Genomic DNA, 23,692 nt, shown 5'->3' with positions numbered 1-23,692 from the left:
AGCATTAACCTGTAATGCAACATGCCTCTTAGGATAACGATATACCTGTATAGTTTTCAATTCTATGACTAAAATACTTCCTCAACATACTTCCAATTTCAGGCTATAATATCTGGCCAATAACCATATTATATATGTCAGATTTTGATTTCAGGCTAAATAAGGATTTGTTGTTATGAAGCTTTTACTTTTATCTTGTCATGGATTCATTCCCTATTATTTGGACGCAATTTTCATGTAGAGCTTAGTGATTTAGATTAGAAATGGTTATATAGTTTTAAATTATCTAATAATATTGCATCTTTGTTTCACCCTTGGCTCATTTATGTGTGCTCTGTTGCTATCAGTTATCATAGGCAGAGCCATGCCATAGGTAATGGAAGCTTCAATTTCAGTTTTACTCCTGAAAAGGTTAATCAAATTTATTAAGGAATTGCTGAATTTGTTCCTCTTTTTAAAATGTTTCATTTTCCCCGTTAGAAGATGTTAAGTCTTCTTGAATACTCTAAATGATTCCACAATGTTGATCTTATGTACCTTTCAACATATTTGTCAGCTCACTTATTATAGCTATTTCCTTACTCATAGTGCTAATTTATTTACTTATTTATGTTCATTTGCTTGTATTCCTTCTTTCTCTTAAGGCAATGTATTTCTCAGTTGTTACTTGGTTCTACAGTGCTTCAAATTGCAGAATAATTTTAGTTTAGTTTTAATAATCCAATTGGAAAGTAATTTTCCTGGTTCTAATTTAAAAAATCATTTAATACAACCCTTATGTTTTTATTTATTTTCCTAAGAAAGTTTTATTCCTAAGAAGTGAGAAGTTTCCTAATATATATATAGTTCTTAGATTTAGGTTATAGTATTAAATATACACTGTATTTCAGGAATGACCCCAAGATGTTGATGTGGCCCCAAGGGCATATTTTCAGTGGAGAGTCGTTATATTGAGTTTAATCACCAATTGTCAGGAGAGATCTGTTCCAGTTACCTGAAATTCTGATTGCTTAACTCAATTTTTACTTTAGCCACATTTTCATTGTTTGGTTCATCATACCATCTCTCCAGGTCTCACTCCTCCTGTTCTGGAGATATTTAGGTGTCTTCCATCAGAACAAGGCGGCCAGAATAGGACAGATTTTCAGCTTCTGGAAAAGACAGAGCTGAAAGCAGAAACAATTAGTACTTTTGATTAAGCAAAGAATGCAATCAAAACCTGGTCCTGTTTTTACTGTTTAACTCTAAGGCTGAGTCTGTTTACCTGGTGAGAATCGCAATCTGAATTTAAACATCTCGTCTTCTATCATTTGTTTTCCTGACAGCATATTTTGTGTTTGGCAGCTACAACAAGTTTCAGTTAATGTGAGAGATAAACTTATTTTTATCGACAGTTTTAGTTACAGAAACAATTTGATAACCAACCTAACAAAACCAAGATATTTTGGAATTAATGTAAAATTTTCCAAATCCTTTCATACATTTAAATGTAGATACCGAGGTCTGAATTGTAAGTAAAGCAAGGTGCACAATTGTCTGTTGTTGAAAGTGTGCAATAAACAACCTATTGTAGTGTTTAATGACATTCATAAGTTTCCTAAGATAATTCCTGATTGTTTTATCCGTGAGTATAGTTTCTATGTGTGAGTTTCATGCTGTGTAACCATACTAAACACTAAATCCGGTTAAATTCAAACAAATCGTTATGATTTTAAATATCGATTGTTTAAAATAAAAGCATTATTGTGACAAAGTTCTTAAACTAAATTTATTTGTTCTAACATGTAACCTGCTGACCCCCCTTGGAACTAATCCAGGTGTGTAGGATAGGAACTTTATAACTTATCCTTGTCGGGTTCACTTCAGCTTCTATTTGAATTCTCTGAACCCGTTTTCCTTTTTTTTTTTTTTTTTTTATAGAACGATATCCGTCTTGTTAGCAGTGCATGAGGTAAGAAATTGATTTGTCATGGGAGAACTCATTATCTTTATTATTCGACAGAACATGCTAGTTTAGCAAATAAACAATTTAGACAAGGTCTTAACCAGTCAACTAGAATTTGAGGATATTGCTCAGCAATGGGAATGAAATAGCATTTACACACAATTGTAAGTCTGATCAAATTGATTAATTTTCTTCTCAATAATTATTATTTTATGTAATTATGTATTTCTTATATAATTTGAATGGCCAAATGTAGCATCAGTTTATCATCTTTTAGATCTTCCTGGTGGACTGTCCTTTGCCTCAGGTTGCATGATGATTCTGGTGCTGCTGATCTTTTCATCCATGGCTGTCGCCACAGGTGTGGAGACCATGTCCTGTGCTCAGCCGCTGTTGTTTTTGGTCTGAGCATCGCTTGTTACTTCATGTCAGAGCAGGCGTTGTGCCAGTGCTCCATGACCCACGCAGGTTTCTGCTGTGGAGATGAGTTTTGGTTCTCCATGTTGACATGCTGTGTCAGCATTATTGACACTCCTCCTTTAGTGCCAATGTTGTCATATGCAACTCTTTCATGGCTAACAGATCCACCTCTTAATGGTTAATAATGTGATTATTTAAGGTGAGTTATTTTATCTTGCCTTTAATCAATCGTTTGTTTGAGTTAAATCCTATTTATCCCCACATCAATTTTATCAATTATAATTGTAGCATTATCTGTTTAGATGTTTTTGTTTACGATTCCTGAGGTCTTCCGATAACAAACCAATTACATCTTCATATTACCCTTAATTTCAAGGGGAGTAAATATCATTACAATGTTTTTAACACTTACCATCCTGTCTAAAATATGTTATTCATAACTTTATTATTGCTGTCACTGCACTGATTCACTGTGTCACCTGTGCATGTTAATAATTAATGCCAATTCTTCCTAGAATATTATCTTCCATTGAATGATTCCTATGTAAAAACCGTCAGTCCTTTGTCTACTCTAGTTATTTTGATTTGTTAATTATATTTCCCATAATTTAAATCCTATATCCTGTTTCACTTAAACTGAGCAGAGTGGTGTTGAGGATCGTGGCCCTGTTTTTCTTTAGTCCGCCCGTGTTGCAGCTCTCAGCAGTTGGGCTCCAAGCCCCCCTTTTCCTTTGCTCTCCTCCGTCCTCTCCTTTGCTCTGAGCTGCGCCTGTGTGTGCAGCTTCTGGCCTTTTGCCTCGTGTGACGTGGAGGTGGAGGCGTAGAGACTGTGGTGTTTGATTACAACACAATTTGTACAACAATATTAACGTCTTGTCATGGCACTTAAACTCAACATAACAAACACTTTCATCTTAACTCAATGAGCTGAAATATAGAACTGTAAACACTTTCATGACATCTCATGATAATAAAATCTTAAAAACAAAATCACTGTCTTCACTTAATACAACATCTTCCACATTCCAAACATATTATGTTCCATGTTTTCCAAACCATTTGCTAATAATTCCTTTTCATAAGTTAGAAAATAATTTAGATCCATAGTTTGACTCTGTCGACTCAGTACTCCTACAGATTTGAAATGATCAATTGCAGAATCTTAAAGGCATCCTGCCAACCTTCACTATAGTCCGGACTTTTGAGTACTGAGAGGTCAGGCTTGCTGTGGATGACTAAAGGCCTTGAACATTCGTTTAAGATTGTAGTTTCATATAAAAATGTTGGTGTGAATTTGATATTCATCAATCCAAGTAATAATTAAACTATACTAGGTCAGAGGGATGTTAGTAAAACACTTATGACAAACAAAACAACATTAAGACAAACACGTAGACAACATAGAAACAATCTGATAGATAATCTCGCCGGCACTTATTCTACCTCAAGTACAGTTAATCCTTGTTGTGTTGCCCTGTGTGGTTGTGTGTCAGTGTGTGTGTATATGGTACGTGGGAGGAGGCGTCCCATGTGTGTAACATCATGAACGCGCTCCTGTCCGAGTGCGAGCGGAAATTCCAATTGTCGGCCGCTCAGAGCTGTTTTACTTTTTTCAATTCTCTTCCTCAACCCCAGATGGGGAGGGAGGGAAGGTTGTGTATTACTGTCCATTACTGTGTATGTGTGTGTGTGTGTGTAGCCTGTCCCTACCTTATTCTCTCCTTTGCTCTGCTTAATTTAACCTTTAATAGTAGGTCATTTGGGCCCACAAACCCGCTATTCGTACAGCAAAGCCAAAGCATGCACATTAGCCATCATTTTGCATGCATCACACACACACTCCAACCAATCACCAGTTTTACTCAGTCAAGCCGTTCACCTCTAATAATAATAAGGCAAAACTCCTGGTGCTTAAAGCCAAACATGCAATTTTAGCTGTTTATTACATGCGTTCACACTCTATCATACACCTCTCATTCAAACTTCCATTCATTTTGTCATACTTTGCTCATTAACTGTTCTTTCACATTCATCTGTCCATATACTGTGTATCCTTCACACAAATATTTATTACACATCTCATCACGCACCGATCACATCATTCTAGTAGGCCTACTCACACACACTTTCATACCTCTCTTCCCCAGGTATTTAGGACATATTTTAAGTGTCATGGTAATCTAGTTAATTCCCTAATTTATCTTTATCTTGTTTATCTTAATTTGTCTTATCGCTTATTTATCGACACTAGTTGTTATTATTTTCTTGCCGGAACAATTAATTTTTCACTTCTGCAGATCATTATTTCTCCAAGTTTCCTTATTTTACTAATTCAGAGATCTCAGAATTTATTGCAGTTAAGGCCATTTTATTATCATGTGCGTCTCTCCTTTCCTTACGTTCTTACTCAGAGAACTAGTTAATGTAACTTCAATTAATTAGTGTATTTATTTATAAAATATGGTTGGTTAGTGATCTGATTCTTTCAGGAAAAAACTACCTTTTAGTCCTCGTCTGGCGCGGTCACCACCAATAACGTCTGTTTTTTTCCTTTATATTGCCTGAATCTAAATTTATTGGCTATTAAAATTACACTAGCAAAGAGCTCAACTGAATAGTGACTGCTTCCAATTCTTCAATTCTTTAATTTGGCACCAGTGTAATATAATCATGGATCTACTGTGAATCAAATCATAAGGAATGAGTTGATTAATTTAGTTAGTTGCGCTCGTTATATCCGCTCCTTGTAGTATTGCTTGCTTATTGTTGCTTAATATTGCTAAATATGTTATATATTCTTCAATAGATATAGCAGTTAAGTGAGTTTTCCTACAGTTTTCAACTCTATTCACAGTAAAATATACATTTAAAAGATGTTCAACATAGTTCAGTGTCACAGAACAATGATTATTTAGATGAAAGTCTGTTTTATTTGAGTTAATTTGAGGCTATATGCTTTAAACCTCTTTGTTTTGAGCAAAGAGTAGTGAAAAAGGGAAAAGCTACACTGCACTTCTCTTCAGTTGGTGAGCAAGGGTGGGCTAGTTAGCCGTAATAGGAAGTGGGCTGTCTTAGATACTGTGGACTACAAGTTGGGTGTGTTCAAGGAATGGTCTCAAATCACGAAAGATCCGGGACCCGTGACGTGTGTTGAAACAGAGGAGGGAGAGACAGAAAAATAGAAAGGGTGGGAGGGGGCAAGAGAGAGAGAGAGGGGTAGAAGGGTTGGAAGGGAATGTTCGTGTGTCTATCCTTTGGCAATCCGCCACAAACGCCTTTCTTTTCTCTCACTGTAACTTAGGCTGTAGATATGGCTATATTTTCCTATCTTTAGTACCTAAGTTACGAACAGTATAGAACAATTGCAGACAAATTAAAGGCCAACTATTAACTCTTAAACAGAGCACAGTTTCAACGCTTCAACGCCACTTTGAAGCAATCAGTCATTTAATAAGCCAAAATATGCACATTTCAAAGTTTACAATATATACAGAGCATGCCGTTGAATACTTACACAGCAGACACATACACATTCATTCCCAATTATTCAGCATTCGTCTCAGCACATTCATTCCATTTATTTTCTCCCAAATATTGCTCTTTTCTCCACTTCCTGTGAAATTTCTTCTCCCCGGGGATTCTAATATATATATAACTTATTGTCTATTATATTTATAAATATATAAATTTAGTTGGCTACTGATTTAACTAGCCATTGGTCAATTTTAATGTGTGCACACAATAGAATATTCTTATGTTAGGACCACAATTATTCAGCCAAGGCACAATTTAACTTCAAGTCCTCTTACAAAGATTTTAGACAAAGAAAATAATGAAACACATACTGCAGTTTAATTCACACATATATTCTTTAAAAAACTCAATTTCCTAAACTTTGAGACTTCTCAGTATATGTCTCAGACTCGTCGTTTTAGGCCCCTTATTTCTAACTGAAAGATTTCTTATCTAATCAGTCAAAATGAAGGAATCAATCCTCGCTCAGCCCAGTCGAAATCGAAGATTTGTGACCTTAAACTTTATTCTCAGCGCTTTACATCAACTTATATATGGAGATCTCAATCTTTACTTTTTCCTTTATTCATATATCTAAGGCCTCACCAAGAAATCTGATATTTCTTTTGGAAGTGTTTCTCGCTTTCTCTGGGGAAGGTCAAAATCACTTCCTGGCCTTTTTCTAGAGATCGCAATCTCTCTTCGCAGATTCAGCTGGCTTAATATTAAACTCATGGCCTCTTGCCATTCTCCTAACACACGGCCTCACGCCGTATTTAACAAATCGTGATATGTTTTAATTAATCAACTTGCGAAGGCGCTTGCTCAGAAGAGCTTCACCCAGCTCGCTGAAATGTGGTAACTTATAACGCGGAATTGAAATTCCTGGAGTGTTACACATCGCCAAAAGGGCGTAAAGCCAGACTGACAAAGGTGCTTGTTTTAAGGTTGCGTATATTTCCACAATGTAAAAGGTAACTATAAGCCTTTGGTGATTAGGCAACCCCCCTTAGCGCTAAGGGTTCGCTTGATGATGAGCAGAAAAGAACCTTATCACTTTTTAGCTCTTCAGACTGCCACCAGACAAGAATCCTTTCTATAATTTAATAAGTAAGAGATAAAAATCTTACCTCTTTTTTGTGTCTGGCCCGGATCCCTGCCTTGCAGCCAGTCTGGAGAGAGACACCTTTTCGTCCCCCTTAAGTCTGAATCGGCTCATTGGCACGTCGGGTGTCACCATTTATATAGAGGAATTTAAAGGTGCCTAAACTTATAGAGTATATAAATAAAGGTTAAATAAGACTCGGAACTCCTTCTGCTCATAGTCAAAACGAGAAGAGATTTTAATGCACATCTGCGGAACTTAACATCACATACACATCGTTACAGTAGTCCCAAAATCTCTTGACTTCTACTTCTGGTATCAGTTTTTTATAGGATCTGAGCTCTGCTGGTGTGTATTGGAAAGCCCCGACCAATGGCGTTGCTTTCCTCCATTTACGTAGTTCATTTGGCTCCGTCTTACACTGGATGTGTATTGGAAGTTCCTTGGAAATATTCAGACCTATTGGCCTCCAACATCTGCTCCATTTCAAAGGTGCAAAACAAGTCAATTATTATTCTTATCTATCCAAACAGTTTATTTCCCAGACATTCTTTTCGTCTCACTTCGGCTTCGCACGCCAAGGAAAGCTGGGAGCCAGGTCAACTTGACTTTCTATGGCGCCAGATTTCCTCAGTGCAACTCCATAGAGTATTTCCACTCTTACACAATCCCAATCCATTTGACACAATACATTTCTTTTAGGTTAAAACATATCTTAGTGCGAAACCAACCAACAAACATAATTTTTAACTATTAATATAATTATATTCCTCTACAGCAATCATGACCAGAGACCTTGGGCGTGTGATGTCCTTTCTAGTCCAGGCTCGCCGACAGGTCTGGCTGGCTCAGTCCACATTGACTGAAACATGCCGCAGGACCCTCCGCAGCGTTCCTGTGGTGCCAGGGGAGTTATTTGATTCTGCTGCCTTGGAAGCACTGCAACAAACTGTTCAGGCGCGGCAGACTAGACAACAGCTTTCAGGCCTCAGCAGAAGTATGCCTCCTCCTCCTCATAATCAGGGGCTCCCATCGGCTGGCCCCAGCATTCGACCGCCGCCTCGGGGTTGTGATTGGCCTGGTGGATTTTACCCTTGTGAGGTACAGCAGAGACCCAGCAGGGACATTCCTGTGCCGGTCCGTCAACCAACCAGGCACACCCGGGCCACAGACTTTGGTCGCTGCCCCCCAGAGCTCCTATGGATCGTGGGGAAAGAAAGAGAGGCTGCCAGGCCAGCCGTTGGATATTTTTCTCATCAACAGCTCAGTTACTGGGCTGCTCTCACTACGGATCCATGGGTAGTTGCCACTCTGACCCATGGTTACCAGTTACATTTCCGACCTCACATCTCACACCGGGTCACCGTCATCACCGACCCAGTGAAAGCTCAAGCCCTGGACTAGGAGCTTTCTGCACTCCTGGCCAAGGGTGCATCGAGGCAGTGGATCCTCTGCGGCAATCCAGAGGCTATTATTCAATGTATTTCCTCGTGCCCAAAAAGACAGGCGGATTTCGTCCCATTTTTGATCTCAGGGGACTCGATCAGTATTTAAAAATACTGCCATTTCACATGCTCGTGATGGCAGAGATTCTTTGGGCTGTGACAAAGGGAGAATGGTTTACATCAATTGACCTCACAGATGTGTACTTTCGTGTACCTATTGCAGCGAAACATCGCTGCTTTCTCAGGTTTGCCTATCAGGGTCGCCACTGGCAGTTCTGTGTGCTCCTGTTCGGCCTCTCCCTTTCCCCAAGGGTGTTCACTTTCCCCAAGGGTGTTCACTTGGTGCGTGAAGGCAGCCCTCTCTCCTCTGCAGGCCTGTGGCATGAAGGTTCTGCCATACCTCGACGATTGGCTTCTCTGTGCCCCGTCTCGAGAGCATGCATCTTGCTATACGAGTCGCCTGCTTGCTCATGTGTCTCGGTTGGGCCTCAAGGTGAACTTGGAGAAAAGCTGTCTGTTTCCATCGCAGACAACCACTTTTCTTGGGGTGCTTTTGGATTCTCCCTCCATGACAGCCTACCATCTGTCCGGAGGGTGGACGACATTCTCCAGCTGGTGAGTCAATTCAGGCTGGGCAGGCAGCTTCCTTACATCACCTTCCTGCAGCTGCTGGGCAAACTAACATCGGTTACTCGGGCCATCCTTGGCCCAGGGTCCTCCTATATGCCTTTCCGCCCCTTTCCCTGGTTTGGCCGACTCTTCAGAGTGTTCTCGAGGAGGGCCACAGGATGTTGCAGGTAGCTCCGTATTGGCCAGCATGGCCATGGTTCCCACTTCTATGGAATCTGTGTCATGGGGTCTCATGGTGTCTTCTGGCCAGGAAGGATTTCCTGTCTCAGTTGGGGGGGTCAGATAGGGCGTCCCGATCCCCAACGCCTCCGGCTGTGGAAGTGGCCACTGGGAGGCTTGACCAGCAACTGGCTGGGTGTTCAGGTCCCTATTTTGAGTGCCAGGACATTCGACACTCGTCAGCAATATGAAAACAGATGGCGTCTGTTTTCCCAGTGGTCTGCCCGTAATGATGATTCGGTCACCTATGCGGCATCCACTATTTTGGAGTTTCTTCAGTCTCTTCTTGATAAGGGCCGCTCTCCTTCGACGCTTAAGGTATATGTAGCAGCTATATCATCTAGTCATGCTGATACTAATGGCTGTACAGTGGGGAGCCATAATCTGGTTTCTCTTTTTTTGCGTGGTGCTCGTAGACTGCACCTGCCAACGGTTCCGCGAGCACCAGTTTGGGACCTGTCCTCAGTGCTCTGTGCCACCCTCCATTTGAGCTTTTGGTTCAGGTGGACCTCAAATGGTTGTCATGTAAGACTGCTTTTATGTCGGCTATTGTCTCAGCTAAGAAGATCAGTGAGCTACATGCTCTTTCTGTCAGCCCATCATGTCTCAGATGGAGTTCAGATTGCTCTGGTGTTACCTTGTGGCCAAACCTGCCGTTTGTCCCTAAAGTGATTTCTCATTCTCATTGTAACCAACCATTGAGATTGGCGCATTTTCAGCCTGTCAGGGGAAACTGGTGATAGTTCTGAGTCACTGTGCCCAGTGAGGGTAATGGAGGCATATATTGCAGCCACTGCTGCTATAAGACGCTCAGACCAATTGTTGTGTTATGGGGGCCCTAGATTAGGTTGTCCTCTGTCCAAACAGCATCTCTCTCATTGGATTGTGGATGTCATCTGCCACTCCTATGCTGCAGGGCGCCGCCCCCGGCCAGTTGGCGTGAAGGCACACTCTACCAGGAGCGTTTCCACTTCCTGGTCAGCCTGGAGAGGAGTTCCACTGGAAGCTATATGTGCTCCTGCATCATGGGCTTCTCCAAGCACATTGACTAGATTTTACAATGTGAATGTAGCCTCCTCCCATCCTCTGGACCAGGTCCTTTTACAAGGGTCCTCTGGGCCTTCTCAGTGAGGTATGTGCTCAGGATTCCTTGTGGCATCGCTGGTATTAGTCATTCAGTGCTTTCAGCGCCGCCCTCTGGCAGTCAGTAGGGATGAAATAGAAAGAAAGTTACATATGTAACTACGGTTCTATGAATCCCGGATGACCGCTAGAGATTCTCTGTCACTCAGAATCCTTGCATTTCGCAAGAAGATTCTGTAGGAACAGAGCCTCGGATGACGTCATGCTATATAGCCTCTGATTGATCATCCAATATGTCACAGGTGTGACTCTGTTGATATTATTACTCGAACGGCGCATGCGCGAAGGGGACATTCAGTGCTTTCAGCACCGCCCTCTGGCGGTCAGTAGGGATGAAATACAGTAGAACCGTAGTTACATATGTAACTTTCGTTTTATTTACCTGCATTGGATTTATTGAGGAATGATGTTACCTGTGTTCCAGGTGTGGTTTGACAGGAGAACCAACTACACGCGCTCCCTGGCTGTAATGTCCATGGTGGGCTATATCCTGGGCCTGGGCGACAGGTGAGCTTGCCCTCATCAACACACACCTTCTCTATAGCGATAAAGCAACTAACGGTAGACTTCCTGTTACCCAGACATCCATCCAACCTGATGCTAGATCGACTCAGCGGCAAGATCCTCCACATTGACTTTGGAGACTGTTTTGAAGTGAGCAGTAATGTTTTTCAGTCCGACATAGTTGTTTTTCTGTGATTAGTCAGAAACTCACCTGTATGCTAACGTTGGCCAGGTGGCGATGACCAGGGAGAAGTTTCCTGAGAAGATCCCATTCAGACTGACGAGGATGCTGACCAATGCCATGGAGGTAATGCTGTGGGAATACTGACAAGGAACGGATGATCTGTGAGGATTTACTGCAGGAGTCTCTGGGCCTCCCAAAATTGCTCCTAATAATTTGGCCAAGAAAGAGGAGAACCAACGTGTTTTTTACACAGATTTTAGCTGGGGCTATTTTTAGATAGAATAATTGCATTCATTTCCCACAACAGAATTACACAATTATCAGTAATATCTAATATTTTCTTTTGCATCATTATGTTGGAAACTACCATATTTTACAGACTTTAGAGTGCATCTTACTATGAGCCGCATCTACAAAGTTTAAAAAATAATAATAAAATCCTGGAGAGGTACATATATAAGCCTCTCCGGGCTTTAAGCCGCTGCTATCTCCGTCGCGCTCAGTTTTTCAGAAAAACGCAGCAGAGTGCTGCATTCTTAGTAAATCTGCTATTACGCAGCCTTCCGTCTCCAACGCCGAACCATGGTTCACGCTGAGCGGCAGCGGCTCTATTTCCCTCCTGTATTACCAGATCGATAGCCCTCAACTTAAAAGCTGCATCATATCAACTTCTTCGTGTTGTTTCCATGATGAGGGGGTATGAGTTTGAAGAAATTTCTCTGTCGTGCCTGCTGCTAGCATGTGCTTGTTCTACATGAAAATTAGCACTTTCTTATTTGATTTCCAATGTTTACTTCCAATGATTCACTTCCTGCTGGTTGAAGAAAAATCCACAGAAAAGCCTCACCAGGCTATAAGCCGAAAGGTTCAAAGTGTGGGAAAAAGTAGCGGCTTATAGTCCGAAAAACACAGTAAGTCCTTTTTTGGTTTACATAATTTTCCACAAACATCAACTTCCCGCAGCGGAAAATCTGAGATCAACCTCTTTTTGTTTGTTTGTTTTTCTTAGTTTAAAACCTAAAAACAGAAACAAATTAGTGTAAATTTATACTCATTTTGGAAAATGAGCACAAATACTATTTATTTATTTTTTTTAACAAGTGGCGCTGTGGGAGACGGCTGCCTCTCCAGTAGCTCTACAGTTTTTAGTTTTTAGCTTTTTTTTTAAACTTCTTAAGTTGCTGTGTGTGCTCTTTATTTATCCCATGGATAATTTCAAACTAAATACGCAACCAGGAGACTTTTTTCTCACTTATTCAAGAGAGGAACTGCTGGACTGTAGAACAATGGGACAAGCCGGCATAAGGCACAACATTCCGGTGGAGCTGAGGAGGAGACCGAGGGGCTGCAAGGCTGGGGCTAAACTGAAGGCCAAGCTAGCGGACAATAGGAGGCTATACAAGCCATGGATTCCCACTGTAATCATGGGGAATGTGAACTCGCTGCCGAACAAGATCGATGAGCTGTCTGCACTGAACAACCAGCGGATCTACAGAGAGAGCAGCTTGTTCATCTTTACAGAGACATGGCTAAACCACCTCGTGCTGGATGCTAACGTGGACCTGCCAGGATTCACCGCTGTGAGGGCTGATAGGGACACGAAAGCGAGTGGTAAAAGAAAAGGTGGGGGACTCATCATGTATGTGAACAACCGATGGTGTAACCCAGGACATATCACTGTAAAGACTGTTTGGTGTTGCCGGGACCTCGAGCTACTAGCCGTTAGCCTGCGGCCATACTATCTGCAGAGGGAGTTTAGTCACGTGATCTCCATCTGCGTTTACATCCCACCAAGAGCGGACGCTACCACTGCATGTGAGAAAATCCACTCTGTCACAGCAAGGCTACAGACACAACATCCTGACGCTTTTATTATAATTTCTAGGGACTTCAATCATGTGACTTTGGACTCTACTTTGGCCACTTTCCACCAAGCTGTTGACTGCCACACTAGGAATAACAGGACAATCGACCTCCTGTATGCCAATGTGAGGGATGCATACAGAGCAACACCCCTGCCCCCTCTAGGGAAGTCAGATCACAACCTCGTTCACTTACACTGCTTTTGGACCCCCCTGGTCCAAAAGGGGACCAGGGGGGACTGTTATAACACCACGGACTGGGATGCACTGTTCAGCCCGCATAGCAAGGACATAGAGGGGCTGACACACTGCCTGACGGACTATCTGAACTTCTGTGCAGATGTGGTATCCCCTGCCAAGACTGTCCGCTGTTACCCTAATAACAAGCCATGGGTAACGCGGGAAGTCAAAACTGTCCTCAATAAGAAGAAGGCTGCTTTCAGGAGAGGAGACAGGGAGGCCATGAAGGCAGCACAGCAGGAGGTGAAACAGTGTGTGAGGGAAGCAAAAGACAGTTACAGGAGAAAGGTGGAGCAGAAGCTGAGAGAGAACAACATGAAGGAGGTCTGGGAAGGTGTGAGGACCATCACTGGCCTCAACACAAAGACCAGAGTCGTTGGGGGAACAATGGAGAGGGCAAACGAACTGAACAACTTCTTCAACAGGTTCAACCAGTCCATGGCCCCCTAACCCCTTCTCTCACTGCAGCCACCCCTGCTCCTTACCACACACCTCCCCCCAGACAACACTACACTGACAACCCCCCCACACACCTCAGCACAACCCCCGCCCCACATCACCACAGACCAGGTCAGAGAACAGCTGAGGAAGCTCAAGCCCAGGAAAGCAGCAGGCCGGACCAGGTGTGTCCAAGGCTGCTGAAGACCTGCGCTACTGAACTGGGAGAGCCAATACAGCGGATCTTCAACCTCAGCCTGCAGCTAAGGGAAGTGCCCACCCTCTGGAAGACATCCTGCATCGTCCCAGTGCCCAAGAAGAACAGGCCCAGCGAGCTGAATGACTTTCGGCCCGTGGCACTTACTTCACACCTGATGAAGACGTTGGAGCGGCTCTTCCTCGGCCTCCTCAGACCCCAGGTGGAACATGCCCAGGGTCTCCTGCAATTCGCCTACCAGTCAGATGTTGGTGTGGAGGATGCCATCCTCTACCTGCTGCACCGGGCCCACTCCCACCTGGATAAGGGCAGTTGCACGGTGAGGATCCTTTTTTTGGACTTCTCCAGTGCCTTTAATACAATCCAGCCCCTTCTGCTCCAGGATAAACTAAACAGCATGGGAGTAGACCCGCACCTGGTCACCTGGATCCATAGTTACCTCACCAACAGGCTGCAGTATGTCAGGCTGAAGGACACCGTGTCTGACACTGTGGTCAGCAACACAGGAGCCCCCCAGGGCACAGTGCTGGCCCCTCTTCTCTTCACCCTGTACTCCTCTGACTTCCACTACAACTCGGAGCTGTGTCACATACAGAAGTATGCTGATGACACAGCCATAGTCGGATGCATCAGGGACGACAGAGAGGAGGAGTATCGCTGTCTGGTGAGGGACTTTGCTCTCTGGTGCCACACAAACCACCTGGAACTCAACACCGCTAAGACGAAGGAGCTGGTTATAGACTTTGGGAGGTCCAGACCAAAGCCGAGACCAGTCGCATTAGAGGGAACTGAGGTTGAGGTCGTGGACTCCTACAAATACCTCGGGCTGTGACTGGACAGTAAACTGGATTGGTCAAAACACACTAGCCACCTGTATGGGAAAGTGCAGAGCAGGATGTACTTCCTGAGGAGACTGCGGCCCTTTAATATCTGCAGCAAACTGCTCTGGATGTTCTACCAGTCTGTGATTGCCAGTGTCCTCTTCTACACCGTGGTGTGCTGGGGAGGCAGCATATCCAAGAAGGACACGTCCAGACTGGACAAACTGACCAGGCGTGCCGGCTCTGTGGTCGGCATGAAGCTGGACTCTCTGGTGACGGTGGCAGAGGCGAGGACACTGAACAAACTGCTGGACATCATGAACGACAGCAGCCACCCTCTACACGCCGTCATCAGCAGCCAGAGGAGCCTGTTCAGTGACAGACTGCTGCTTCCCAAGTGCCGGACCAATAGATTTAAGAACTCTTTTGTCCCCCATGCCTTCAGACTGTACAATTCCTCATTGGGGGGGGGGGGGGTGACACAGGACAGAGGGTAGAAGGAGTAGTGACCCCTTGTATTTTTCTCCATACTTATCAGGTCAAACCACATAGTGCAATACGATATCACTGGTCAATCTATCCGCCAAATTCTTATTTTTTTTTTTGTGTTGTATTTATATTTATTTATATTCTTATTCCTTGTTTCTTGCATAATTTAAGGTTTTTCTTGCATAATTTAAGGTTTTGGTTACTCACATTTGGTGTGTACCTTAGTATTTAATTTGTATTTTGTATTCTTTTGCACTTTTGCTTACTGTGTGTTATCTTTGTTTTTTGCCTGGGAGCTGCTGATAACTTCAATTTCCTGAGGGAGTCTTCCCAAAGGATCAATAAAGTACAAGTCTAAGTCTAAATCATCACTGGGCTGCTTTCAGTTTGTTTCTGAACAAAATAGTCTTTCCCATTTATGAAATGTTTTAACAGAATTTATAACTCTGATTTGTTCTTAGTGAAGATAGAAGAAAATTAATTTAAAATTAAGTCAAATTTGTAAGAATTTTAGTTGGAAGCATCTCAATTCTTATTTAGAACTCGCCATAAAACCAAAAACCCTGTTTTTCCATCTGTGTGTGTGTGTAGGTGACGGGGTTGGATGGGAACTACAGGATCACCTGCCACACTGTGATGGAGGTCCTGAGGGAGCACAGAGACAGCGTCATGGCTGTCCTGGAGGCCTTCGTTTACGACCCGCTTCTCAACTGGAGGCTCATGGACAGTAAGGAGCCGTCGAGCTGTTCTCCCTGACACACACCTCACACAATAAGCTGTTCCACCTCACACACACAATTATTGATTGAATCGATTATTGAAATAATTGTCAACTAATTTAGTAATCAGTTCCTCGTTAATAGTAGGATACATACTGTAAAAAAAGACAATTTTCTGACAAAATAATACTCAGAGCGAGGGCTGTTGTAAACGAATATTTTAGTAATCGAGTAATCTATCGATTATCCTTACAATTAATCAAGTAATAGGATTTAAAAAATTGATAAAATAAAATATTAGTAAGTCTAGCATAACACTAGTTTTACTATCGGATATCAATCTCAGTCCAATTTTTCATATTAAAACATAATTTATCGAAGCTTCGAGGCAGATAAATTTTTCTTGAGGAATTTTAATAATAGACTTACTCGAATCATTCGAGTTCTAATTGAGCCAAAATAGTTAAAAAAAACCCGTTAACTTTATATTTAAGATAAACAATAGTTTACCTGTAAACATGTTACACCCAAAACTCCTCCAAAGGCAGTTTTAGCTCCACCTGGTTCAAATTTTGTAGAAAAAAAAAAGTTAATCCAGTTAATCGTAAGTCCAAAAAATTAACTTATTAGCCTCACACTGTTTTCATGCTAAGTCAAGCAGAAAGAGCTGAACTTACAAATATTGTTAGACGATTTTTTCATTGCACATAAAACCTTTGCTGAAAGCAATTAAGCAAATTCTGTTGTAGCATTTTAGGCAACAAAATGCTTATTTAAAAACTGAATTGAATTATTTGTTTATTAGATTTTGCTGTTTTGAATCTGTGCTCATCATAACTCAACAGACTTATGGAAGATTACATTTCAGACAGAAATAAAACCCACAAGGCGTGTATGTAAACTTCTGACCAGATCTGTAGATTTCTACAAATTAGAAATTTACTAATATATTATTTGATCAATTTTTTAAATCCTATTACTTGATTAATTGTAAGGATAATCGATAGATTACTCGATTACTAAAATATTAATCAGGAAAAAAACTCAGTAAGAGTCTGAATGAAAAAAGTGTGCTTTAGAGAATAATTAGCTCTAACAAATATTTCATACATGCAGAAATTTTTCTTCCCTCAGATGGTTTGACATGATGAACTGAAAGATTATCACTCATTATTTTGTGTAAATAATAAAAACATCTTGTGCTCCAAAGGCTTGTGGTGTCAAGTTTGCGATCATTCATACAATAATTTCATAATGATAAAAGATTTTGTTTTAGAAATTACAAACATCCCAGAGTTAATTTGTGTGAGAGCAGAGCTGAGCCTCATCAGCATCAGTCTGCATGAGGAGTAAATAATGCAGACAGTAGAATCTGTGCAGCAGTGAACAGACTGAGAGGGATTTTTATTTCATTGATGAAAACCTCTCTGTAAATAAAATGTGGAATAATGTGGTTGTCTGCCTGTCGCACAGCAAACACCAAAGGCACCAAGCGTTCCCGAACCAGGACCGACTCGTACACCGCCGGCCAGTCAGTGGGTCAGTAGCATGCAGACTGCAGAGAGAATGACTTCGCCTTAGCAGAAAACACAACCAAACATTTGAATGTTGTCTTCTGCAGAGGCACTGGATGGCATAGACCTGGGAGAGACCACGCACAAGAAACCCGGGACCACGGTGCCTGAATCCATACACTCCTTCAGTGAGTCCATCTGTTTCTATGGAGCTCCACATGAATGTTATTGTATTGCAAACAGACTGTAATTTTCTAGATCAGTGTATTAATGCTGGCATGTTTGTGTTTTAAAGTTGGAGATGGCCTTGTGCAGCCAGAGGCTCTCAACAAGAAAGCCATTCAGATTATCAACCGAGTACGCGACAAACTCACAGGTGGGTTCTGGACTCAGAACAGACCCAAACTGGACGATCACAGCTTGGTTTTTCCTCAACACGCTGCTGTACAACAAAACCACCTGAAGGCTCTAAAGCGCCCATCTCCAAATCTAGCCACTCACGTAGGGTTTATGTTTTCAGGGCGAGACTTTTCTCATGATGACACGCTGGACGTCCCAACACAAGTGGAGCTCCTCATTAAGCAGGCCACGTCCCATGAAAACCTGTGCCAATGCTACATCGGATGGTCAGTATTTAGCGATCAGACTGACATCATGATGACTGCCAACACTGGATCATTTCCACATCTTTCATGTTTCAGTCACAAACCTTTTATTAGAATTTCTTTGATAGATCAACAAGTAATACTAGGTAGAGGTTAGTTATCAATATTTAAAGGGCCAGTATAATTTTACAGGCACATAGTTCCTTTTTATAACACAATCAAGTAACTGTTACCTTCAGTTGTTATAAAAATACAACATATCAAATACGACTTAAATTTAACACCTTGAAATTGGGCCTCTGTCTCTTTAAGAGGATCCTGCTCTTCCCAAAGCTCCGTCTCCATTAAGTCATCCCAACATGGCGTCTCTAATAACCCTTTAACAACATTTTTACCAGCGTCGCTCTAAGCAGTAGCTCCTAAAATGCATCAAAGGAAAAGGAACTTTTAAAAGATATTTTCTGCTATTTGTAATTTGTTCTAATGGAATAAAAATCTATTAAAATTATAAATCAGATTTGGTATAAAAAAAATATTTTCTTAAAATTTTATTTTTAATTCTCCACTTTAACCTAGTGCAATGTTTCTAAGAAGGTTGCAAATGCCACTATGGAAGAGCTTTGCTGTGGTGTAACCTGGAGGCAGATGGAACAAAGAGAAGGAGCTTCTTAAAGAGACAGAGGCCTAATTTCAAAGTATCAAATTATGAAGTCAAACTTTTTTTCTGTCCTGTTTTATATATGCAGCATTTTTATAACAGCTGAAGGTGACAGTTACTGTTCTATAAATGTCACTATGTGGCTGGAAAACATAATACTGCCCCTTTAAGGACAACTGTTAGTTTTTATCTCCACAAATCAGGTTTTTGACAGTAGAGTGTCAAAAAGAGGGTCACTGTTGGAAGAAAGTAATAAAGTTTTGTTACATGAACTATAGCTTTCACAAGTCAAATCACACCATATTCTTGCCTTAGATTGGCCCAGTCAAAGCCCAGACCTATTTGTAAGTTTTTTTCCATGTAATTGGACTGAGCTTGAAATATTTAGCAAAGTGAGAACATTTTCAGTCTTCAATAAGGTTTCAAATTCACACATTTTGTGTGAATTTGTGACATAAAACCATAAGATACCTAATTTCATCATTGTAATGAGACAAAATGTGAAACAGTTTGAGGAATTCCTACCAATAGGCCACATCTCTACATCAAGCACCTCACCTGGAGTTACTCAGTTCGTTTAACATTCTGATGCTTTCTTTCTACCTTCCAGGTGTCCGTTTTGGTGAAGTCACAGCTGGAGGTCTGATGAACCAAGGGGAGAAATACGATGGAAAAACTTTCCCTAAAGTCCTGAGTGCAGAGCTGCTGGGAGTGATGACATTTTCTCTTTTCTGTTCAGTGATTGTGTGAATAACCTGTAACATGCTCTGAGATTACTGTTTTTACTCCATAATTTATCTATTCAATGCTCAAAACCACTTTCCAAATTTTTAATATCATAATAATTTGCTAGAAGCTTTCGATGGAGTGCATATTGTAATAAGTTATATTTCTTACAGGCCGAGTTGTTCTTAAAGCCAAACATGCCATTGTTGCTCTGCTAATGTGACAACTGCAGCCATGTTGTTTGCCCATTGCTAACTGAAACACATCATATTCTGTGAGGTATGTTGGTGTGCCATTAAAGCTTGTACAGATCAATGTATTTGTGCCGAGTTCACAGAACTGAGCTGCTCATCTTCTGCTGCGAGTTCAAACAGAAAGCAAATAAAACGTCTAATAAGGAAAAGCTCCTTGGAAAAAGTTAATGTTGCTTTTGCAGTTCCTCTGGCAGCTACTGAGGGCACTCTGACTCTTTACAAAACCTTTCTTACATTTCTCTAGTCAAGCTTGAAGGAAGAAAAAACATCCTCTATAGGGTTAGAGACGAGAGGAGCAGATCCCACCTCAAAACCACAACTAATAGTGGATTTTTTTTCTCCAGGCTGAGATGAAATTTCTTGTTTTTTCTGTCGCCGCTGCTATTTTTGTCATTTCATAATAAATATAGCAGGGAAGACTCCAGCTCAACAGGGAGATGCAGCCTTGCACAAATAAAACTGAATCTGATGCTGCAAATTGCAGAGGCAGCACAGGAGACAACTATTAATTTGTGCTGTTATCTGCAGAGTGAGGTAGCCTCTGTTCTGTTTGCTCTCATTGCTTTTCCCACTTAGTTTCTCCATTTATTTCTCCTCTGAAGGTTAATTACTTATAGATAGTTAAGGATTAGGGATCAACGGAAAGTAGTCATTGATCTCTTCCCTGCCATGTCCACCTCTGCAATGTCACACTCTTTACACACTGGAACAGAGGCCTGGTGATTATCTGCTCATATTGATCCAGTCCTCCTCTGTTTTTCTCTTGCTTTTCTATTGTTTTACTTGCACACGCTTCCCTTTTAGCAACCAGAACCTCATTATCACAAATGTGACTCTTCATAGCCAGGGCCACAGTTTCTGCTGTGTCTTTTCTCTCTATCTTAATTTGTTTGTATTATTTTAGTTTCTAAAGTCCGGTGAGTGCCAAGCAAGTCAATACCTCAAGTTAAATAGCTTCCATTGATTGGGAGACGAATTTAGCTGTTTACCAACTGTGGAAATGAGGTAAGACCACAAAACACCAACCAAGGTGTGTGCAAGAAGCAGGTCGATGGTGACGAATGATGCTCTCTGGGAGGCAATGCCCCCAAGGTGAGGGAAGGTGAACAGGTTTGGCAGTGGGAGGTGGGATGGACACCAAAGGTTCATTCAATCAGGCTTTCAGGAAGTCACATGACCAGCCATGACAGAACGATGGCTTACAGTACAACCTTCCCTGCTTTAATTATTTATACATCATTAAACAAAGACAACCTGAGAAATTCCAAAATGTCGTTTTCAAACGATTATTTCTGTTCTTAAGGGGAAAAAGCATTTCACCCCTGATGGTCAGTTGCAACACTTGCTTCCACACTACACCATGTTCCAAATTATGGTGCAAGTGATATTTTCTTAGATTTTCTTAAATGGTCAATGCAAATGATGGTCAGTATAATTTTCAAGTCATGAACTATTACAGTATAAATCAAATTTTACTGAACAAAGATCCCCTTGAGAACAGTATTTTGTTTCAAAAATAAAAAACTCAAAATGCACTGTTCCAAATTATTATGCACAGCAGGTTTTCTAAACATTTTATGGATTATAAAGAACTGCAAACGGTCATTCTTTGAATGTGCAGCATTAAGTGGTACTAAAATCAAAAGCTACTTCAATCAAAAACATCTTACAGACCGAGTTCCATGTTAATATAGGACCCCTTTTTTGATCACAGCACAATTCTTGATACATTGAACTTGTGAGTTTGTGGAGTTTCTGCTTGAATTTCTTTGCAGGATGTCAGAAAACCTTCTCAGAGCTGCTGGTTTGATATGAACTGCATTCCACCCTCAGATCTTCTGCTTGAGGAAACTCCAAAGGTTCTCAATAGGGTTGAGGTCAGCGGTCAGAGGAGGATGGTGACCACACCATGAGTTTCTCCCCTTTTATGCCCATAGCAGCCAATGACACAGTGGTATTCCTTGCAGCATGAGATGGTGCATTGTCATGCATGAAGATGATTTTGCTACAGAAGGTACGGCTCTTCTTTTTGAACCATGAAAGAAAGTGATCAGTCAGAAAGTCCATATACTTTGCTGAGGTCATTTTCACACCTTCAGGGACTCTGAAGGGGCCGACCAGCTCTCTCTCTCTCTCCCCATGATTTCGGCCCAAAGCATGACTCCACCACCTCCTTGCTGATGTCACAGCCTTGTTGGGACGTGGTGGCCATCCACCACCAATCCATTACTGCATCCATCTGGACCATCCAGGGTTGCACAGCAGTCATCAGTGAACAAGTCTGTTTGAAAATGAATCTTCATGTACGGCTGGGCCCACTGCGACCATTTCTGCTTGTGAGCTCTGGTTAGGGGCCCAATAGTAGGTTCATGCACCGCAAGCCCCTGGAGGATCCTCCACCTTGAGGTTCTAGAGGCACCAGCAGCTTCAAATAACTGTTTGCTGCTTTGTAAGGGCATTTTAACAGCTGCTCTCTTATTCCGATCAACTTGTCTAACAGAAACCTTCCTCATTATGCCTTTATCTGTACAAACCCATCTTTGTTCTGAATCAGCCACAAATCTCTTCACAGTACAATAACGCTTCAGTTTTCGTTAAATATCTAATGTTTTTATATCTTGTCATACGGCACTACACTATCTGATGATTTTCGTCAGCAGAGAGATCTTTTCTCTTTCCCATATTGCTTGAAACCTGTGGCCTGCTTAATAATTGGAACATCCTTCTTAAGTAGATTTCCTTTAACTGAGATCAAAAAACAAACTAATCAACCAGCTCTCTGAAATTATAGTGATGCTTTGGAAGATGTTTCCATGACATCTGCTATAAAAGCTAAGAATATTTCAGAAAAAGACCATCATCCTGCCATCAAACATACTGGTGGAGGTGGTGTGATGCTGTGAGATGGCTTTGCTGCTTCAGGGCCTGAAAAATTTGTTCTTACTGATGGAGCAATGAATACTTCCCTCGCTCAGAAAATCCTCCTAAATTGATCAGATGCTGTGGTGAGTAAAGAATCTGGACTGAAATTCCTCCACAGCTCAGTGAAAGACTGAGTTATCAGAAACGCATGAGTGAAGTTTATGCCACCAAGACTGACGCTGTTTACATGGGAAAGGGAAGTGGGGGGGGTGCCACTCATGATCTTCCTGTCTGAAACTTGTCCTGAAATGGAACCTGTGATGGCGAGAAAAGTAATAATATAACATTTATTTTAATGACTAGTTTAGCTTTTTGAGCCACCTTTAGGTTAGACCAGGGGTTTTTAAAGTATGAAAGGGTGAGCCCCCCTCCAAGGAGCACAATGCCTGCTGCCCCCCCTCCACCCCCCAATAATCAACCCACACACAAACAAATGCCACTACAAAACATCTTCTAATTGCTTTTATTTTAGAACCATCTCATCTTTTAAAATGACACTTTATCTGAATGAAATTTAACACATGAACATTTTAAAACATTTCCTCCCATTTTAATTATTTTATCAGGGCCTTTGTATGACAAATACGCCCTTTTTTTCATTTTTCTAATGATAAGAACAACCCCAAACTCATTTTTTTTTCATTTGTTTTTTTCTGTGTGTACAGCTCCTTCAGCTTCCTCTCAAAAAACTCCCGCGGCTTGGTCACTAAACTTGGGTGCTTTGTTTCAATGTGACGCTGGAGCTTACAGGGTCTCATGCTATCATCAGCCAGAACCTCCTTGCAGATTACACATTGCGGCCTTGGAGCATCATCAGGACCAGTCCAGGAAAATCCAAACTTTAAGTAGTCGTGGTCATACTTCCTCTTTTTTCTACTTACGCCAGAGCTCGTCTCCCCTGCCTTTTTCTCTACTAAAAATGTGTCCATTCTTTCTCTCACATCAGTAGACAGCAAGCAGATAGCTTCTTTTCCGGTTTATTTTTTCCCTCGCACCGCGCCTCCCCTAAAGTGCTCTGGCGCCCCCTAGGGGAGGCGCGCCTCACACTTTGAAAACCGCCGGGTTAGACTGTTGCTGATAGAAGTTTATTTAAGTACAAATTTAGACATCGTCAGATTT

The 23,692-nt window shown here is 41.6% G+C and overlaps 1 protein-coding gene across 1 annotated transcript in view; it reads left to right on the top strand.

The window, feature by feature from the left end:
* The window catches only part of mtor (mechanistic target of rapamycin kinase), a 166,505-nt gene extending 146,705 nt beyond the window's left edge, over positions 1-19,800 (top strand). The window contains exons 50-58 of the mRNA XM_023324507.1: positions 10,845-10,927; positions 11,002-11,074; positions 11,157-11,231; positions 15,767-15,902; positions 17,368-17,433; positions 17,516-17,596; positions 17,704-17,784; positions 17,929-18,034; positions 19,282-19,800. Of these exons, the coding sequence (XP_023180275.1) occupies positions 10,845-10,927; positions 11,002-11,074; positions 11,157-11,231; positions 15,767-15,902; positions 17,368-17,433; positions 17,516-17,596; positions 17,704-17,784; positions 17,929-18,034; positions 19,282-19,297 (717 nt within the window). The 3' untranslated portion in view covers positions 19,298-19,800. The remainder of the gene's footprint in view (positions 1-10,844; positions 10,928-11,001; positions 11,075-11,156; positions 11,232-15,766; positions 15,903-17,367; positions 17,434-17,515; positions 17,597-17,703; positions 17,785-17,928; positions 18,035-19,281) is intronic.
* The last annotated feature ends 3,892 nt before the right edge of the window (positions 19,801-23,692 follow it).

This window comes from Xiphophorus maculatus, chromosome 1, assembly GCF_002775205.1.
Source record: "Xiphophorus maculatus strain JP 163 A chromosome 1, X_maculatus-5.0-male, whole genome shotgun sequence".
NCBI lineage: Eukaryota > Metazoa > Chordata > Actinopteri > Cyprinodontiformes > Poeciliidae > Xiphophorus > Xiphophorus maculatus.
The sequence above is the reverse complement of the archived record's forward strand: the minus strand, read 5'-3'. Positions and strand labels throughout refer to the sequence as shown.